Source organism: Osmerus mordax, chromosome 9 (assembly GCF_038355195.1).
Source record: "Osmerus mordax isolate fOsmMor3 chromosome 9, fOsmMor3.pri, whole genome shotgun sequence".
Taxonomy (NCBI): domain Eukaryota; kingdom Metazoa; phylum Chordata; class Actinopteri; order Osmeriformes; family Osmeridae; genus Osmerus; species Osmerus mordax.
The window spans coordinates 12,680,270-12,699,851 of NC_090058.1; the positions used below are offsets into that span (position 1 = coordinate 12,680,270).

Here is a 19,582-nt window from a genome sequence, read left to right on the forward strand (position 1 = left end):
TTTTTAAAACAAGGGTTGCTAAAGACGTATAGTATTTACGAGAGGCTTGGTGAGGATCATCCCTGTGGCCTGGATCTTAGGGGTTGTGCTTTTGTTTACAGTACATTTTCTTTAATATTTACACATTCTGTCATAAAAGTAAAGGTTCTAGAAGTATAATGCACAGTATCAAATTAGTAACGCTTTAAACATGTTTAAATAGCTTGTACATTAGCACTGAACAAAAAGTAATCTCCCCTTTTGCCTGGCACGAAATATAAGATCATTTTCTAGCTATTCTGCACTATTATACCAAAGGGTTGTCAAACCCTCGACTGCCATGTCAGTTTTTGCATCATCATTTGTTTTTTTTACAGTCCCAATATTTTCAAAAATGTTTCTTAAACCCAATTGAAAACATGATATTTGTTTCATGCAGGTAACATATTAAATGATATGGTATTTGGCATTTTAAGTGAATAAAATAGCTAATAAGAATTCCATTAATTTAGCTGGAGGGTGGGATTGCAAAATACTGTCAGCACAGCTGGAGTCGAAAGCTAAACTGCCAAATTACCAATGAAGAAATCGTATTTGGGTTCACTAGCTGTTGTAAATCTAAAGTATATTTTTATTGTATATTTTTTACTGTTTGCTAGTAGTAGCAGTTTATACCTGGTGTGATGGTGCTGACTTTAATGTCATAACAGTACACTAGGTATACAATTACAATCACGGAAAATCTTATTATTATCCTGCCTGATGGTTTCCATACTGATGACTCAGGGTGGGGCAGGGTGGGGCAGGGTGGACTCAGGGTGGGGCAGTGTGGGGCAGTGTGGGACATAGTGGGGCAAGGTGGACTCAGGGTGGGGCAGGGCAGGGTGGGCCAGGATGGGGCAGGGCAGGATGGGGCAGGGCGGGGCAGGGCAGGGTGGGGCAGGGCGGGGCAGGGTGGGGCAGGGTGGGGCAGGGCGGGGCAGGGTGGGACAGGGCAGGGCGGGGCAGAGTGGGGCAGGGCGGGGCAGGGTGGGGTGGGGCAGGGTGGGACAGGGCGGGGCAGGGCAGGGTGGGGCAGGGCGGGGCAGGGTGGGGCAGGGTGGGGCAGGGCGGGGCGGGGCAGGGTGGGGCAGGGTGGGGCAGGGCGGGGCAGGGTGGGACAGGGCGGGGCGGGGCAGGGTGGGGCGGGGCAGGGTGGGGCAGGGCGGGGCAGGGTGGGGTGGGGCAGGGTGGGACAGGGCGGGGCAGGGTGGGGCAGGGTGGGACAGGGCAGGGTGGGGCAGGGTGGGACAGGGCAGGATGGGGCAGGGCGGGGCGGGGCAGGGTGGGGCAGGGCGGGGCAGGGTGGGGCAGGGTGGGGCAGGGCGGGGCAGGGTGGGACAGGGCAGGGCGGGGCAGGGTGGGGCAGGGCGGGGCAGGGTGGGGTGGGGCAGGGTGGGACAGGGCGGGGCAGGGTGGGGCAGGGTGGGGCAGGGCGGAGCAGGGTGGGACAGGGCAGGGTGGGGCAGGATGGGGCAGGGTGGGGCGGGGCGGGGCAGGGTGGGGCAGGGCGGGGCGGGGCAGGGTGGGGCAGGGTGGGGCAGGGCGGGGCGGGGCAGGGTGGGGCAGGGTGGGCTAAAGTGTCCCCTAGAGTGCCAAAAGAGACTGTTGTACTTTTTCAACTTTTTATATTTAAGATTCTTATATATGTTTATCGTATGCACCTTCCTGACACAATTAATTCCTTGTTTGTGTGAACTTCGAATAAAGCTAATTCTGATTCTGAAAAGTAGTATGCTATACTACAAGTCAGCTTTGCTACATTTTATTCATTTCAAAGTTAAAATGAATTCATATGCTACAAGCAAAAAATGTAAATGAAAAATGTAATTTCCATTAAATGCAGTGGAAAATAAACTCCAAGACTTTGCAAGTAACCAAATTCACACAAAAATGAGTCTCAGTCTCGGTGTGAACACTCTTTTAGGTTTTTGTTAATTTGATGGGACCATGTTGTGTATAACCAGTTCTCTGTTGAGGTATGTGGCCCAGTAGACCAAGTTGAAACTGCTAAAGAGCACAGGAAACATGATCCGGGACATGCGGTCGATTTTGCTCACACTGTTGAAGGTCTTCTTGTTCTGCTCTGGTTTGGGCTCTGGTTTGGACTTGTCGGTGGCAGCACTTTTGGCTATAGTGGACAGCCCCGTGTCCTTGGTGACATTTGGACCATAGTTTGCCACAGCAACTGCAAATGCATTGTTCTTCTTCGTGACAGATGCTTCTTTTTTCTGTAGAGAATAAAGAGAAAACTAATCTTCAGTAAACTACACAAATCAGTAAAGCAGTATAAATACAAAGAAAGAGAGTGTGTGTGTGTGATCATTTGGGTGTGGGTTTGTGTTGTGTTGTAATAACTTATAGTTATTATTTGAATTGAAATGCTTTTGGCCTCTATTGTATCAAAATGATTGAATCTCGAAACTGAAAGTAGGATATGTATGAAAGCAAAACACACTCAAAGTAGGGGTATGTCCCTAGTCATCCCATGCTGCAGAGACACAACCTGATTGACCCTATCAGCTTACTGTTCTCTGTGGCTAATGGCTATCCCCTGGCCTATGTATTATCTGCCCAGTCTTGTCAGTCAATGTGAGGGAAAAATGGTGATGATTGATGCTCATATAAACAATAAAAGTTATTGTAATAAAGAATTCAAGGTATTTTGAGGTTTAGAAGCTATGCTCAAGTCTTGGTCTATATTTCTTATTTGCCAGGCTGCTAATAATTCTCTGAAACAATCAGAAATACTGCATCAGTCTTCTACATCTAAAAGTGCAAAAATAGCCTTGTTCAAAAGATTGGAGTTCTTTAAGTGACATTACCTTGTCATTGACCACACTTTTGCCATCCCAGGCCCAGCCTCTTTTGGTGAAGTAGTTGACTGTAGCAAATTCGATGAGTGCAGAGAAAACGAAGGCATAACACACTGCAATGAACCAATCCATGGCGGTAGCATAGGCAACTTTAGGCAAGGAATTACGGGCACTAATACTGAGGGTTGTCATAGTGAGTACTGTTGTAACACCTGCATCATCAAAGGGCAGAGAAAAAAGGAACATATTTTTTCAAATTAATTTAGCTATTGCAACATACACAACCTGTGAAATTGATGTAGAATAGGCAAAATAAAATGATTGTCTCTTACTTTCTGATAAGCTCTTTAGATGCATCTGTAAAATGAGTCTGCCTAACATACTGATGTCTCTCTCACACACATAAACCCATTAAGGGACCCAGAAATGGTATATGGTCAATTTAGTTAATTCCCCAGATTTCTGTTTTGTATGCCAGTATACGTGAACCATGGGTTATTCAATTCCATGGCGTTAGAAGAGGAAGCGTTAGCAGTGAGTTATACTTATGGCAGGTTTATGAAGGCATTTTCAGGCAAAGTATTTCCCCACAGCTGACTCAAGTTCCTCCCCGTGGCACACACACTGTTGGGTGCTGTAGGACATGTGGAAATCTCACCCTATCACATTCCTAACACACCACCCTAGTGCTTTGAGTGAATAATGTGTTTTCCCTTTGATGTTGCTTCGCTCTGCTACACTCACTGGCAGACACACCAAAGCAAGCTTGTTCCTACTTTCTCCCACTCCCCCACTGCCTCAGTGACAAACACTTGCCCAAAAATAAGCTACAAACACAAGTGCTACACTCAAGCATGTCTTGCTTTCTTCAAACACGTTCTGATAACACGATGAAATAATCTGTGTGACTTTTTTATATTTGTGGCTTCATAGAATAATATTATAGACAGCAAAAGGCAGAATTCTGAAAGAGTTCTTTCACAATAGTTAGTTGTTTTTCTGTAACAAATTTGAACCAGCTAATGGGCAGTGCATTGAACAGAAGGCAAGCGGTGCATTTCAATTTAGGCAAAACAATTTCAAAGGAGAGGAGTATTCTGTTTTTTACTTTCATTTTTCATGTTCCCACATACTCTTTGGTAGTGTTCTTTCAAAAACAAAAAACACAAAAAAACATCCAGTCAAGAGGGCACTTTGTCAATGGCAGGGCAGAGGGGCAGGATTCCTTGCCTGTTTGTTTTTTGTTTAGCTTTTTACTTTATTTTACATTTTTGGAGGGTGGAGGGGGGTTCTGTGTTCTGTGCACGAGCCTGATCAAATTATATATAACATCAATTGCAAGTGTCAAAGAGGCCTATACAATGGCGCAGGTTGTTCATGTTGGTATCAGAATGACTTATTCTATGACATGGTGTGGATATTGCATTCTAGAATGTAAGGTTAAGGTTTCCGTTTTTCTGTGTCTAAAATACAGTATTACCGTGACATTAGAAGACAAATCAGCTACATACTCACCAAAGACAGTCCTGGCTGGCACAGATTCACGGTTTAGCCAGAAGGAGACCTGGGAGAGGATGACGGTCATGATGCAGGGAAGATAGGTCTGGATAACAAAGTAACCAATCTTTCTCTTCAGATGGAAATGGGCCATCATGACTGTGTACTCGCCTAAACAAAGAGAAAGAGAGAGCAGTAACATTATAAAAAACATATATACAGTATATGATAAACAGCACCCCAACTCTGGTCAGAATTTCAAGCATTCCTCCAATTAATGTTTGATTGACTGTTTTTGCCCAAAAAAAAACAAAAAAAACAATCAGGAGGAAAGCTCATCTTTAGAAGGCGATTGGCTGGCACAGGATGGCTGGGACCTACTTGGCTGGAAAGAATCATGCTGCTCCCAAATTTTTTAATTGACATTCCATTGGCACTACTGAACAACTCTGAGACAGCCTCTTTATTGTACACATCGTGTTTGTGACAAAGACATACCTATTGTACCTTTAACTGTTGACTAATATGTTGAAAATGCTTTAAGACTCAGTTTCCCAAACATGGATTAATTAAGCCTAGTCCTTAAATAACAGGAAAATTCAAGTAATATATCTATTGAAAAGTGTATTAGTTTTTAGTCTAGAACTAGGATTAATCCACGTCTGTGAAACTGGGCCATAGTGATTCGTTATTATAAGCTCACTTATTTGTCAAGTAAAGTGTGTCATTTTTTGGTAATATGACATTTTGTGAGTTAGTGAGACAACCACATTTCAATCAAAACGCATTATATTTGAACATTTATTGATACCAGAGTGGATGTATCTGGGGGAAGCACTCCATGCCTCTAAAATTAACACGCAACATACATAGAAAATGAGGGGGGAGCAAATAGAAAAAGGATCCCCCTGATGTACAGTAACATACAGACACCATGGGGGAGATGGGGATGGTGGAGGGTGGCAGCAGCACAATAATACAATAACAGTGAGTGTGTGCGTATCCGTGCGGCCTTATAATGCCGCCTTATTGGACATGGGCCAATGGGCTTGAAGCAGGCTAACACAGGTGTAGTTAATGAGTTTTAGGAAATGCGCTGCCCAAGTGCCTTCACTTGTGTATTATAAATCACAGCACATGCTGTGTTCCTTTATTCTTTCTCGAATTACTGTTACCTAATATACTATATGACCCATAGTATATTATAATAAACTCACCAGTGCTAGATTTGATTGTGTTATTTTCCACTGTTTGACCCAGCAAGTCATATTGGTTCAGTCGGGATCCATCTGGGGCTACCACCACAGACGCTGATGCATTCCTAGTCCAAATGTAAGTAACTTCTGTCATGGTGTAGGCATCTGAAAAGAGTAGATTGGGATATGAACATGAAATTCCACACAAGGGATTAAAGACAATATAGTAACTAAAATGGAAGGAGGACATTTAAATGTATATTCTTCATAGTTTACAGTTGAGAAATTGTTCATAGTGCAGTAGGTGGTGTGACTAACACAGACGCACAAACTCAAAGTAATCAGAATGGTAATAATAGTGATTATGATTTTTTCATTACCTACTGAGCAGCCCTAATGATCTGTGCTTTTTCAAATAGAGTATTTAGCTACAGATGCATCCCTTGTGTGTGAATTCATTTGGACATTATTCACACTTACAGCTGCCAAACTTCAGTGGACAGGAGTGGGAGTCCATGGGGAAATCTTCAAGGTGCATGGGGCATTCCGCCTGGACTGTTAACCTAAGATGGCACAAACATAACACTCTTAAGAGTCCATATATATGGACGTATGTGTTTGAGTGTATGTCTACAATGTTAAATGCAAAAGTTAACTACTGTATAATTGATCTACCCAAAGTGGCAATACATAATAACTGTGCAGAGATGTAAGATAACTCGAGGCTGAGAGAAGTGTGCCATCATGGGGAGCCCTGATTGGAAAAACAATTTCCAAAATATTCTTTAAATTACAACGTGAGACGTTGACAGCACTGATTGATGCGTACCGTCTCAGAGGGGGACTATGAACAGCATGAACATGATGAGCAGAGTCTTTAATGAACATTCATAGTTGACTATCAGCAACCCGTCTAAAGCATCGCTCTGGTTAGTTACAAATGTCGTAATATAAAATAATCTTGTTCTTACCCATGGTAGGCTAATACAATAGATATGAGTGAGTTAACTTCTTGGGTTGCAAACAACCTCAATATTTATGCAAGTTAACGATTTACATGGCATATCTATAAATAAATATAGTTGTAATAAAATAAATGTAATAAACTTAGTGGCAATGATGGCCTTTATTTGAATTGTGGTTTTGGAAATAAATTACAATCGCTGATAAGAGGATGTTACAGGAGGATTGTACAACCATGAACCCGTAAAGAATGTTCTTTGAACAATTTAAGAAACACACATTCTAATATAAAACAGACACTTGGTATCATGAGTGTAAGTCACTACATACCTCATGGTGTACAGCAGAGTTCCATTGTCCATAATTCTGAGAAGTTTGTTGGGCATGGTCATGTTGTGAGCTACGGACTTCTTCCCGTTATGAAAAAAAGTGTCTGGAGTCCAGATTTTACTCGCCATTAGATTGTTTAGTCGCAGGATATTCATTGGCCCATGGAACTTCAATCGCTCATCCTTCCAACTCTGGCGGAAAAATACATCAACAGTGTACTCCTAAAGAAGGAGAAGGTAAAAAAATAAGGCAACACTTCACATGAAGGTTACATTCACTACCATGTCTACGCAGCAATACCTATAGTAAAACATTGTATGTAGATAGAAATTGCTATGTAATGAAATGGTAGCAAGTGTTAGTGGTATAGGTTATTACAAATTTGTAATATGGCACAGTATGGGGATGGGTGTAAGGGTAAGTGGGTTAAGGGGCTAAAACATATAACATCCACTTCCAACTGAAAGCCCAACGACCCCCATACCAAGTTTCACTTGTGTAATAACGTGTACCGCTAAACCATAAGGAAGTGCAACTACATACCAGTTCCTATGGAACTACATTGTTGTGACTGTAGGTATTTCTATCGTATTTTTTTCAAATAAAATATGTATTATAATATAAAATATTTGCACAAAACATTTGTGCAATCACACATTCATTTTCAGAAGTTAAGGTTTGTTGTATTATTAGTGCCACACCCAAGACTAGGAGGCTGTGATCTGCTTCCCTGGAGGAGGTGAATAACTGCCTGCTCCTGTGTCTTGTTACAGTATACCCGTGTTCTTGTGGTCTCTGCAAAGCCTTTCTTAGTTCAGTTTAAGCATAACCCTATCCATTGTATTCTATAGTTTTCATTGTCTTTTGACCTTTGTCTGTTGGCCCCGAGTATGTCTTTGGATTGCCTGTATTACCCTGTCTGCCTGTGATGACGAACCTTGTCTGTGCAAATAAAATAGGAACTAGGTGTATTGTTTAATCACAGTGACAGTGGATAACTAGATTTAAGTGAATAAAAACATAATATATTTAAAAGCAAGACACAAGGAGTAGCAGGAATGCTTTCAAATATACCCGAAAGAGACCTAGACAGGTGTGCCTAACACAGAAAAACTATCAAAGCCAAGTGATAGACATTCCCCCTTCTGTGAAATTATGCTTTTTGAATTTGATGGAGCCACGGGATGAATAATATATTACACCATTCCTTTCCCTTCTGAAGAAGCTGGCTCTAGTGACCATTTCCCTACTCTTCTTTACGGTTTAAATATTTGAGAGCAGACTAAAGTGGAGGACTGAGAGTATTATGTAGGAACAGAAGAAAGCTTTTCAGGCGTCAGCAGGTAACAGCTTGGAGAACAAAGACGGAGGATAAGAATTGGAAATGAAGGTTAGAACTTAGCAAACTTACCATATCTGTGTCTGATACAGGACCAAAACTGGTGACATAAATATCAGTCTTGACCTCTGTCACCCGATCTGTGAAACACACAAAAGAAAACATATAAAAACACATTCATTAAACTAATACTGTGCCATTTGCGACATTTGCTCGTACAGTAAAAAGGCCTCTGTTCCAAAAACACCCGTTTGTAAACTCGCAATAGGGCCCTTAGCAGCGTTGCATCATCTTGCACAATTCCTATACATTCCATTGACAAAAGACTTTGCACTGAACAGTTACAATTTTCTCAATTGCTTAGAAACTTGAATCACATCAAAAAAAGGTGTGATGGCCAGGTGGAGACACTGATGCAAGTGTATATTGGTGAGTCAGCTGCAGTACTTGTTCTTCACGTGTTCATTGTTGAGCATGCAGACTCACAGCTGTAGGTTGAGCCAAACATTATGAGGATGTGAAGTACCAGCTTATGCAGGAGAGGGAAATTATCTGCAGTCACCATATTGTTCCAGAAGGTGAGAGCGTCACAGTCAGCCTCAGTTAGGGCAAGGTTTTCCTGGAAGTCAATGAACTGACTTTGCAGAGATGCAGCAATGGCCCATGGGAAGATTCTGCAGAGGACTTGTTTACCAGCCTATATGATATGTAGTGCTGGATGTTTGAGTTTTTTTTGTATATCTCAAAGGGGTCAGGGAATAGCTAAGATGCCCAAGGGTATACCTCTTATCATGTAGTTTATACCTGTTAACAACACTAGATTATGAGTGGGTGCCACCCCAAGCATTTTTGGTATTAGAAAAGGCATTATTTGGATAGGCAGGTTTGAGAATTATTTTACTGTCCTATTTTTTGGCAACGTTCTCAGTTCCCTTGTTCCTATGCAGCGTTAATCAGTATTTATTAGTGATACTTCATCCCCAGACTCGTGCTTTCACACCAACTGCAATCTTCCGCCACTTTTTGGAATTCATATTCTTTTTCCATTGTCTGTTTTGCCATAATTCAAGCTCCAAAAGTGTCAACAGTTACAAATTACTTGTATGCACGGAAGCACAAAGCATGTTTTCTAGCTAGCTATACAGACTTTTAAATTGAAGCTTTGAAACTTACTGCTAAAGCAGCATATTGTTGTGCCAGTCATCCTTAACATTGGTTGTAATTGAAAAAAATGGGTTTACTTTTACCCCCAAAATATCTGAGATAAAAATCTAAATTTGAGTGTAATTGACTGAATCCTAGGTCAGGTCAGTTGTACCAAGAAACACATTTCCAGAAGACCAAATCGAGTCTCAGGCAAGACAAATTATTAGCACTTTAATTAGGATGTGTAAATCCCTAGTCTACAACATATGCACTCACAGTACAGTGACAAAATTTAATAGATCATGTTGCAAGAAATGCATAGTGGTTAGAAAATAAATATAACAAAATAAATACAATTACATAGTACTAAAGATGTTCTCACCCCCAAGTCCAGGTCTCAGCCTATTGTCATAGCCATCCAGAAGGCTGTCCAATATTTTGGTGAAGGTTTTGATGTTATTCTTGAAGACATCTGTGGAATTGGATTCTGCTCTTGATCTAAAAGAAGGTAACAAATCATTATTTGTGTGCAAGAATGTGTTTGAAAGAAAGAAAGAGCTACATTATACTCAATAAAAGAGAGGAAGAGAATTTAGAGAAATCTAAATTTCACACTCAACAGTATATTGTTTGAAAGTTAAAGATGTTTTGAATCTGAAAATCTGAAAAATATGCTTCACATTAGCTGGTGAATTTTGCCATGTTATGTTTGTGAGAGTTGATCTGCTTTTCTCACTGTACTAAAAAGCCCAGTCAAACTGAAAGCCGACCTCAGTAACCCCTACCTCAGTCCATAGAAATGGTCTCCCATTCAAGATGCATTACATGTATATGTACTGAATAATAATATACTGAATCAGTTTATGCACTGGTAAATGAAAGGGATTCAAAATGTATATGTTTTATTTACCGTTATGATAACTTAAGACTTAAGATCACTGCACCTTTATCTTTCTTTTCCAAAAAGGTTGAGGAGGAACATTTTGAGTGAGGAACAGAAGGGTTCAATTTAAGAGGCCAATACAAGTTGAACCCTTCTGTTCCTCAAAATGTCAGCCTGCTGGGCACTGGCAATTCATTTGATACTGTATCTGGACAAAATGCAAGCCTGGTATCTACACCTCCCTGGAGACATGCCATGTGCCAACCTGTCTCAAGTCCTCCACCATCATCCCTGTGCCCAAAAAGCCAAGGCCAACAGGATTCAATGACTACAGACCTGTCGCCCTGACCTCTGTGGTAATGAAGTCTTTTGAGCGCCTTGTGTTGGCACACCTCAAATCCATCACAGACCCTTTCCTGGACCCACTGCAGTTTGCCTACAGAGCCAACAGATCTGTGGATGATGCTGTTAACATGCCCCTCCATTTCACCCTACAGCAACTGGACTCCCCAGCATCCTATGCCAGGATCCTGTTTGTGAACTTCAGCTCTGCCTTAACCACCATCATCGCCGCCCTGCTTCAGGACAAGCTCTCCCAGTTGAACGTGCCTGACTCCACCTGCAGGTGTATCACAGACTTCCTGTCTGACAGGAAGCAGTGCGTTAAGTTGGGAACACAAGTCTCTGACTCCCTGTCCATCAGCACCGGATCTCCTCAGGGCTGCGTCCTTTCCCCTCTGCTCTTCTCCCTGTACCCCAACAGCTGCACCTCCAGTCATCCGTCTGTCAAACTTCTGAAGTTTGCGGATGACACCACCCTCATGGGGCTCATCTCTGATGGGGATGAGTCTGACTATAGGTGGAAAGCTGACAACCTGGTGACCTGGTGTAGCCAGAACAACTTAGAGCTCAATGCTCTTAAGACAGTGGAGATGGTTGTGGACTTCAGGAAGAATACAGCCCCACTCACCCCCATCACCCTGTGCGACTCCCCAGTCAACACTGTGGAGTCCTTCCGCTTCCTGGGCACCATCCTTTCCCAGGACCTCAAGTGGGAACTGAACATCAGCTCCCTCACCAAAAAAGCACAACAGAGGATGTACTTCCTACGGCAGCTGAAGAAATTCAACCTGCCAAAGACAATGATGGTGCACTTCTACACAGCCATCATTGAGTCCATCCTCACCTCTTCCATCACCATCTGGTACGCTGCTGCCACTGACAAGTACAAGATCTGACTGCAGCGTATCATCCACACTGCTGAGAAGGGGATTGGCTGCAATCTGCCTACCCTCGAGGACCTGCTCACCTCGAGGACCCTGAGGCGTGCGAGGAAGATTGTGGCCGACTCCTCCCACCCTGATCACTCCCTGTTCCAGCTACTCCCCTCTGGCAAAAGGCTGCGGTCCATTAGGACCAAAACCTCACGCCATAAGAACAGTTTCTTTCCATCTGCTACTGGCCTCTTCAACAAGGCCAAGGACTCCCATTGACATTCATTCACGTATTTAACTATTATAAGTCCATGTAATGGCAATTCAGTATGCATAAGCCACCTTATCTCAGTATCCAATTGCACTATGTTGACCACCCACGCTGCTCATTCTTATTTTTATATACATTTTATTTGATATTTAAATTGTTGTATTCTTAGATTGTTTAGTTCTTAGAAATAGTTAAACTTTTGTACTTTTACTTAATTTAAGACTCATATATGTTTAGTGTTTTGCACCTCCCTGCCACTGTAAATTCTGTGTTTGCATAACATACATGGCGAATAAACCAAATTCTGATTCTGATTCTGACAAAATGTCAGCTTTCTGGACACTGGCCATTAATTTGATACTATATCTGGACAAACTTTGCATCTTCTTCTTTCCTTTCCAAAATCTGTGGTACCAAAGATTTTCAAGACTAGAGTAGATTATTAAAAAGTTTGATCAGGGAAAGGGTACAATAAAGTGTTTGAATATTCCAGTGAGCACAGTTGCATCAATAATCATGAAACAATCATGAATGAAAAAGCAACAATCCCTTTGAAGGAGCTGCAGAGCTCAGTTCTCTCTCCCCATCCACAAGGTCTTGACGTGGCTGTGGAGAATTGAAGATTTAAGTCCCAATCTCAGTATCATTGAAAATGTATGTCACGATTTAAAAACGGAACTATTTGAAATCTGAACAAACTGGGACACATGGAAGAATGGACCAAAATAAGTCCAGGGTTTGAATATCCAACGTAGGCTATGCAGGCAAGATCTTTCATTTCCACCCAAAAAATATTTCGGTTTTCAGTGTTTCAAATATACCATTTGTAAGTGACTAATATGAGATAATTATTTGTATGTGCACTATTTGTGCAACTAAATGATTAAAATGTAGGCCTAATGTAGCCTAATGTAAATTATAGAATTGCTCAGGGGGTTTAATAGGGCCTACTTTTGGAAGCACCGTTTATAGAGATAATGTACTCAGCTCCAAAACAAGTCACCAACTCAACTTACTCTGATTATATGCCTAGTCACTAAACATAGTTGTTGGGGATGGACTGGGAACAGGCTCTCTGCAAAACAATGGTCAAACTCCCTGAAGCTGTGCGAGGACTCCACCTACAGTTTCCACTGTAGGGCGCGTCACTGGGTTTCGTGCTTTTATAATTTACCTTATAAATAGCACACAAAAACACACAAAAAAACGGTAATGTGATATTATAAACAATTATTCAATAGATTTAGTTGCGAACAATATGTGCAAAGGGGGTAGGGCTTGCCACACATTGCATTCGCTTTCTACCTAAATATGTAGTATAACAAAAAGATAGATATTGGACAATAATGCTTACCTTGTCTGCCACAGTACCACCAAAGAAAACATTGCCTGAAAGTTTAAGCTCCGTGCTCTCATTGCTGACAGTCAAGCCTGTACAAACCGGAGAGAGGTATAATAATGCAATTGCTATGGAACGTAATCTCATTCATCAAAAATCGCTTAAATTCCCATACAGATGAGACAAACATCGTTGTATTTTGTTCAACAAATGTTTTCAATCTATTTTACCATCTGCATCACGGTCCTGAAAAAGCAGTTAATGTCAGCGGAGCCTACCGACAACACATATAAAAAAGGTATCTAGAAAACACCCAGGCTAATAATAGGCTACATAAAGCTTTAAATTATTGAGAAATAACCCAGAGTAATATAGATCAACCAATTAATTCAACGACTACCTTCATGTGTTAAGTCTTCCATCTAAATGCACCACGTATTTTTTGTCTCTTATAATATTAGACTTCTGTAATTTTATTACGGTTAGGTTTAGGTTTGGATTTCCCACTTACCTTAAGCGCAGATCCCACTGAAGAAGTGCCTAAAGTAGGCTACAAATAAAAAAGCACCCAACAAAATTTGGCACGAGAGAAAATGGAAACTGCCTTGAATCCTGACTGTTCATTCCATCCCAAAGGATATTGGAAGCTACTCTTGCCGTTCACCTGTAACCGTTGCACCGGCGCGATCAACTCGATGTTGCTTGAACCACTGAAGCAAACCTCAGTTGAACACAGCGCAAAGAAACATAAACTAGGTCCTAACGCCAGTCTAAATTCAGACATCAGTAGGCATACTCCTACTCCATATAACTCCACTGATCTTTCATTCTTTGACAGGACTGGAAATTCCAAAGATGGGCAAACCTCATACGATTTGTGATTGTTTTACATTATTGTTTTTGATGCTATATTCGTATTGGAGTACCAGCAGTTCCAGTTTATCCCAAAATCAGAATTAAAACAATGGGGTGTCCTTTTTACTGGTTACTGATGTGGATCAATGAGAGACCTCCAACATGTGACTCATTTCAATGACACGTAGATACACATCTCCTTAGAACCTTGCCTTGTCTATTATTAGTTTACACACAAAAAACTCCTGAAAACTTACTCCTGAAAAAGTTATAGCACAATGACAATACAAATTGGCAGTATAAAACAAGAGGCATCCTGGTGCACAAAGAAGATTCACAGAAAAAGATTGATCTGACTGCTATATTTTATTCAGAACACCACTCTCCCACCACCTTCAAGAAATCCTAGAGTGCAGTTCATGTACAAAATGAGACAAGCCTAGTACGCCATCTTATGGAGAAATTTGGAAAAACACTATAATGCATGTGGCCTCATTGCACTCTATGAAAACAGTATTACCCCTTTGTTACAACATAATAATAGAGGCAAAACACGGGCAAACCAGAGTAATTGTAAAATAATTAAGACACTCCCATTGTTATCAAAGAATGAGGAAGTAACGCATGTTGTGGGGCATCCAGTAGTTCCAAACTGTATAGTTCCAACATTCAGCCCAATTCATTTTCGGTGTTCTCAAAGACAATCATAGCAACTAAATGTTTGCATTTAAAAAAGGAAATTATCTAACAAATAATCAACCGTGAATGTTATGTCCTAACAGAAGCAAACACTACCCCTTTTCCCAACTCAATTCAGTAAAATACAAGTAGCCTAACACCTATCAAGGAAATTAGTAGCCTAACAGCTCCTTCTCAATAGAGTGCACTATAGTCCATCGTTTGTTTCCATTTGATACAATGATTTGTCCAAAACAGTCAACATTCCCTTTTGCTGTTAGGTGCCTTTCTAGCACAGTTCTCGAAAATTATTGGGGGGGTTACCTAAAAATAAAAAATAAAAGATTCTACATTACACAAGACAGACACACACACGTGTAAACAATGTGACAATGTTACGGCCTCCACAGTGTTCAAGTTTCTGTCCTTGCTCACCCCCTGCTGGTCCCTCTGTGTTTGTGATCCTGTCCTGCCTGAATCCTCCACACCTGCTGCCCATCCACTGATCCTCCAGCAGTATATCAACCCCAGTTTTCCAACCACTCCTCATCAGATTGTACTGGACCATTAACCTTCTGCCTGCCTACTTACCCATCCGCCTTCCAACTCACTGGTTCACCTGCTTGCTTGCCTGCCTTGCCTGACTGTCAGTCTGCCTGCCTACTGCCACACATCCTCCGGCCAACATCCACAATACATCCAAAACATTGACTTTATGCTTTATGCTTTATACACCATGAGTACATGTCCTTCAGCACCAGGGACAGTGCCACTAGCCGGCACCATGAGTACATGTCCTTCAGCACCAGGGACAGTGCCACTAGCCGGCACCATGAGTACATGTCCTTCAGCACCAGGGACAGTGCCACTAGCCGGCACCATGAGTACATGTCCTTCAGCATCAGGGACAGTGCCACTAGCCGGCACCATGAGTACATGTCCTTCAGCATCAGGGACAGTGCCACTAGCCGGCACCATGAGTACATGTCCTTCAGCATCAGGGACAGTGCCACTAGCCGGCACCATGAGTACATGTCCTTCAGCACCAGGGACAGTGCCACTAGCCGGCACCATGAGTACATGTCCTTCAGCACCAGGGACAGCGACACCAGCTTGCATCCATCTGGAACAGCACCCATCACAGAGTTCTCGCTCTGTGGCAAATTAAGGAGCAGCACAGCATCACCTAGTTCCCTCATCATTCCCTCATTCCTCTCATGCTCTCAGTGGCGCAAAGTGGTTCTTTGTTATGGATCTCAAGTCAGGTTATTATCAAGTTGAAGTAGCCGAACAAGAAAAGCATAGATCAGCATTGTTATGCCCCTTGGGCTTTTGGGAATTCAACCGGATTGCCACAAGGTGTCAATAATGCACCAAGTACATTGCAGCTGGTGATAGAGAAATGTGTGAGGTAAGTGCTCATGAAGCTTTTACAAAAATGTACTTAACTAAATAGGTAGTCATGTACACTATTAGACAGCCTATGTACTTTAACATGTTGTCATGTACTAGGCTAGGGCAAATAAGCTTATATGTTATACTTAATGAAAACCATAAACATTGACAAGGACAAGGTTAGGATACTTAAGACTTTAAATTTGGCAAAGGAGAAGCCACGGGTTTCATAAGCACTTACCTTATTGGGCTCCATCCTTCAACTCTGTCCAACACTCAACTCTGGGCTTTCGGAAATTGTCTACTGAAAGGGTGCGCTCTAAACTTTTTGAAGATCACCTCTGCGGCAACCTCTGCTAGGAATATGGATGAGGCTTCCCCCAACACTTCAGACTCTGCCTCCTCCACAGGGGGGCCTGTCGGTCGGGCGGGTTCAGGAGCACCTCAAAGTGCTCTTTCCATCGCTCCACAATATTCCCCCATGTGGCCCTACCTTTCCTTCCTGTGTCACCAAACGATTTGCCAGAACTTCCGTGAGGCCGACTGGAAGTCCTTTTCCATGGCCTCCCCAAACTACTCCCGGGTTTTGGCTTCAGCGACCACAGAAGCCACAGCCCTTCTGGCCTGATGGTACCTGTCTGCTGCTTCAGGAACCCTTGGCCCAACCAAGCCTGGAAGGCCATCTTCACCTTGACGGCATTTTTCTGGTGTCCACCAGCGGGTTCCTAAGTGGCCATGGGCTTAAGTGGCCCATTCACATTTCAGTCTCCAACCTCCCCTGGGATGCATGAGAAATTCCTCTGGATGTGGATATTGAAAACTCTTCATGAACAGGGACTTCCACCAGACGTTCCCAGGCCACCTTCACGACATGTTTTGGGTTTACCAGGTCTGTCTGGAAGTCTCCTCTGCCATCTGATCCAACTTGCCACCAGGTGGTGATCAGTTGACCGCTCTGCTCAGCTTTACCCGAGTGTCCAAGACAGGGCTGTAGATCTGATCATGTGACCACAAAATCGATTGATCTTTGGCTTGTATGTCACAGCCTGCACTTTCACATGTAGATAATGAGGCTAATTGCATTGGTAGTGTGAACCTGGATCCTTTCCCTAACCCGATCGTTCAGGGTGAGAAAGTTCCATTACTACCCCTACACGGCGTCGACTAATATTCCCTGCTACATAATGCTGCCCAAATGTGCCTTTTGTGGTTGTGGTGTGGTTTTTTCAAATACAAAAATGATCATTATTTCAATGTATGAAGATGGATAATGCCAAATGATGGTACAAGCGGGAAGAGAGGTCAGAAATTAACATGATGTTGAAATGCTTCTATTCTTCCATCTCTTGCACATGATCTGTCTTCACCAAAAGGAGCTGAACAGAGAACAGATGTCTTCCTTCTGGGGCAGTGATGGGTTGGAAAATGGGGCAAAATGAGAAGGTAGATGAGGAGTAAAAGTGGGGAAATGACAGCTGGTGCCAGCATGCCACGTGGACGACACCTCTGTTTGCTTCAAGGGGGAAATGTGGTAGATGTAGTGAAGGGAAGGAGGTAAAGATTAGAAATATACTGCATATACTGCAAGTAATACTGTATATGTATGTTAATCCACTAAAATATACCATCAACAATTTGGTTGCATTTAAATATTTAAAAAAAAACGAGTCAAATCTTTTTACAAGATTAAAATAAAATGTATTATTCAAGAATACTTATTTAACACTGACAATTCAATGTTATAAAAATAATATATATATATTACAATTTTTTTTTACCTCCATTTACGTATATTAATAACTTCTACATACACCACATCTACGAGTGCTCCTATTAGGTTATTTTGAAGAAGAACATCAGTTGAAATACCTTTTCACAAGAGCTTAGTACAGTGAATTTGAATTACTGACTGTTCTCCAGTTTACTGAGTCCGCCTGTGACAAATTGCAGCTAAGTTTAATATTTCCAAGGGAACAGTCCAACGCACGTTGAAGACCAAATAATTTCCATTCAAGACAAGACCAAGCCGACCTGAAGTGACCACATCACCAGTATATCAAACTGGCATTACAGACTAGAACAGCATCTGCATCCACAGTCCAACCCCAGCTGAACCAGAAACATCCTACCTCAGAAAGCAAGGGCACATTGGAAAATTACTGGTTAAAGTTGTTTAGAAGAGGACCAATTTACATAAATGTGCATCCTGCCCTCTCCAGAGGATTCAGAACGCAACAGTCTGCCTAGGTCTTCAACCTATCCAGACGCTCCCATGTCACCCCGTTCTTCATCTCCCTCCACTGGCTACCCATCACGGCCCGAATCAGATTCAAGACCCTGGTACTGACCTTCCGAGCGGTGAACGGGACTGCACCCGACTACATCCAGTCTCTCCTCCAGCCTTACACCCCTACCCGCCACCTACGGTCTTCTTCTGACAACCGTCTGGTGGTCCCACCTCTCAAGAGCGCCCGCTCCCAATCCAAGCTCTTCTCCTGTCTGGCCCCCCAATGGTGGAATTGTCTCCCCACCTCCATCAGAGACACTGACTGTCTCTCCACCTTCAAGAAAAGGTTAAAGATGCACTTGTTCCGGGAGTACAACGGTACTTAGGAAAGATTTGTTGGATCAGATGTTAGTTTATTTCCTCTAGGAACACAATAACACTTATTGAGGGACTTGTTGCACTTTTTGGTTAGTTGTAACTGATTGAACTAATTGTGGTTGCTGTGAATTGTATTATTGTTGCTTGCTTTCCTCCAGGTATACTCTAGCACTTTTGAGGTTCATGTTGTGTAATTGTTTAATTGTTGTTTAATTGCACTTACTTGCTTTTCACAATCTATGCTTCATGTTTTGGCTCCCTGCAATGTTGTTGGGGCTATCTCGTTGTTTATGATCATTGACCTATGCACTTTTTGTAAAGCTCTCTCTTGGAAATCGCTTTGGATAAAAGCGTCTGCTAAATGAATACATGTAATGTAAATGAGTTACATACCATATTGTAAGAGGCATAACTGACGTGTGATGCAGGCATTTTAAAGTGATGCTTTGGTGAGTCTGCAAACTATACACAGCCATACAAACTATATAGAAAGTATCAAAACTGCATTACAGAAAGATATAGAAGTCAATAACAGTCGGCTACAGACCAAATCATTTGTGGCGTATCTGATTTATGTTGCTTTGGTGACTGTGCGCAAGATCATCATCATCCTCATCACTTTGATACATTGAAGATTGGGAAAGAAACCAACTTTGACATAAGCACATTAAACATGGTGTACATACAGTGGTCAAGCCTGTAAATAATGACTGTCTAAGTGTTGGTTGCTGAGTGTTATAATTAACAAAATACTCACAGGGTGTTTAATATATTTTATATCTTAAAAGGACATGGTTTTAGCTCTATAGGAAGTGAACTTTAAGTGATAACATTGCACCCATCAGACATCATGCATTTTTTATCAGTGTTGTCCTGCAAAGCATCTACAATCTCTGACTCCATGGCCTTGTATTGCTCCTGAGAGACAACGTGAAATCTAACCTAGAAGGCAAGCACTACACAGGTGAAATGTGTTTTCCACACTGATCGATGTAACCTACCTGACACACACGCCAGACACACATGCCAGACCCTCC

The 19,582-nt window shown here is 42.2% G+C and overlaps 1 protein-coding gene across 1 annotated transcript; it reads right to left on the reverse strand.

Annotated features, from left to right (window-relative positions):
• Positions 1 to 1,952: 1,952 nt before the first annotated feature.
• Positions 1,953 to 13,059, reverse strand: gabra2a (gamma-aminobutyric acid type A receptor subunit alpha2a). The gene is made up of 9 exons (XM_067243338.1): positions 13,028 to 13,059; positions 9,688 to 9,803; positions 8,232 to 8,299; positions 6,821 to 7,041; positions 6,008 to 6,090; positions 5,549 to 5,692; positions 4,350 to 4,502; positions 2,844 to 3,046; positions 1,953 to 2,249 (listed from the first exon to the last, which is right to left on the reverse strand). The coding sequence occupies exons 1-9, from the start codon at positions 13,057 to 13,059 to the stop codon at positions 1,953 to 1,955; spliced, it is 1,317 nt and encodes a 438-aa protein (XP_067099439.1).
• Between the last annotated feature and the right edge of the window lie 6,523 nt (positions 13,060 to 19,582).

Excerpts from the sequence above, each read along its gene's own strand:
- gabra2a (XM_067243338.1), bottom strand. The coding sequence starts at position 13,059 with ATGTTTTCTTTGGTGGTACTGTGGCAGACAAG. Across the intron at positions 4,503-5,548 it reads CACAATCAAATCTAGCACTG|GCGAGTACACAGTCATGATG; the intron begins GTGAGTTTATTA and ends CTCTTTGTTTAG. Across the intron at positions 2,250-2,843 it reads AAAGTGTGGTCAATGACAAG|AAAAAAGAAGCATCTGTCAC; the intron begins GTAATGTCACTT and ends TATTCTCTACAG.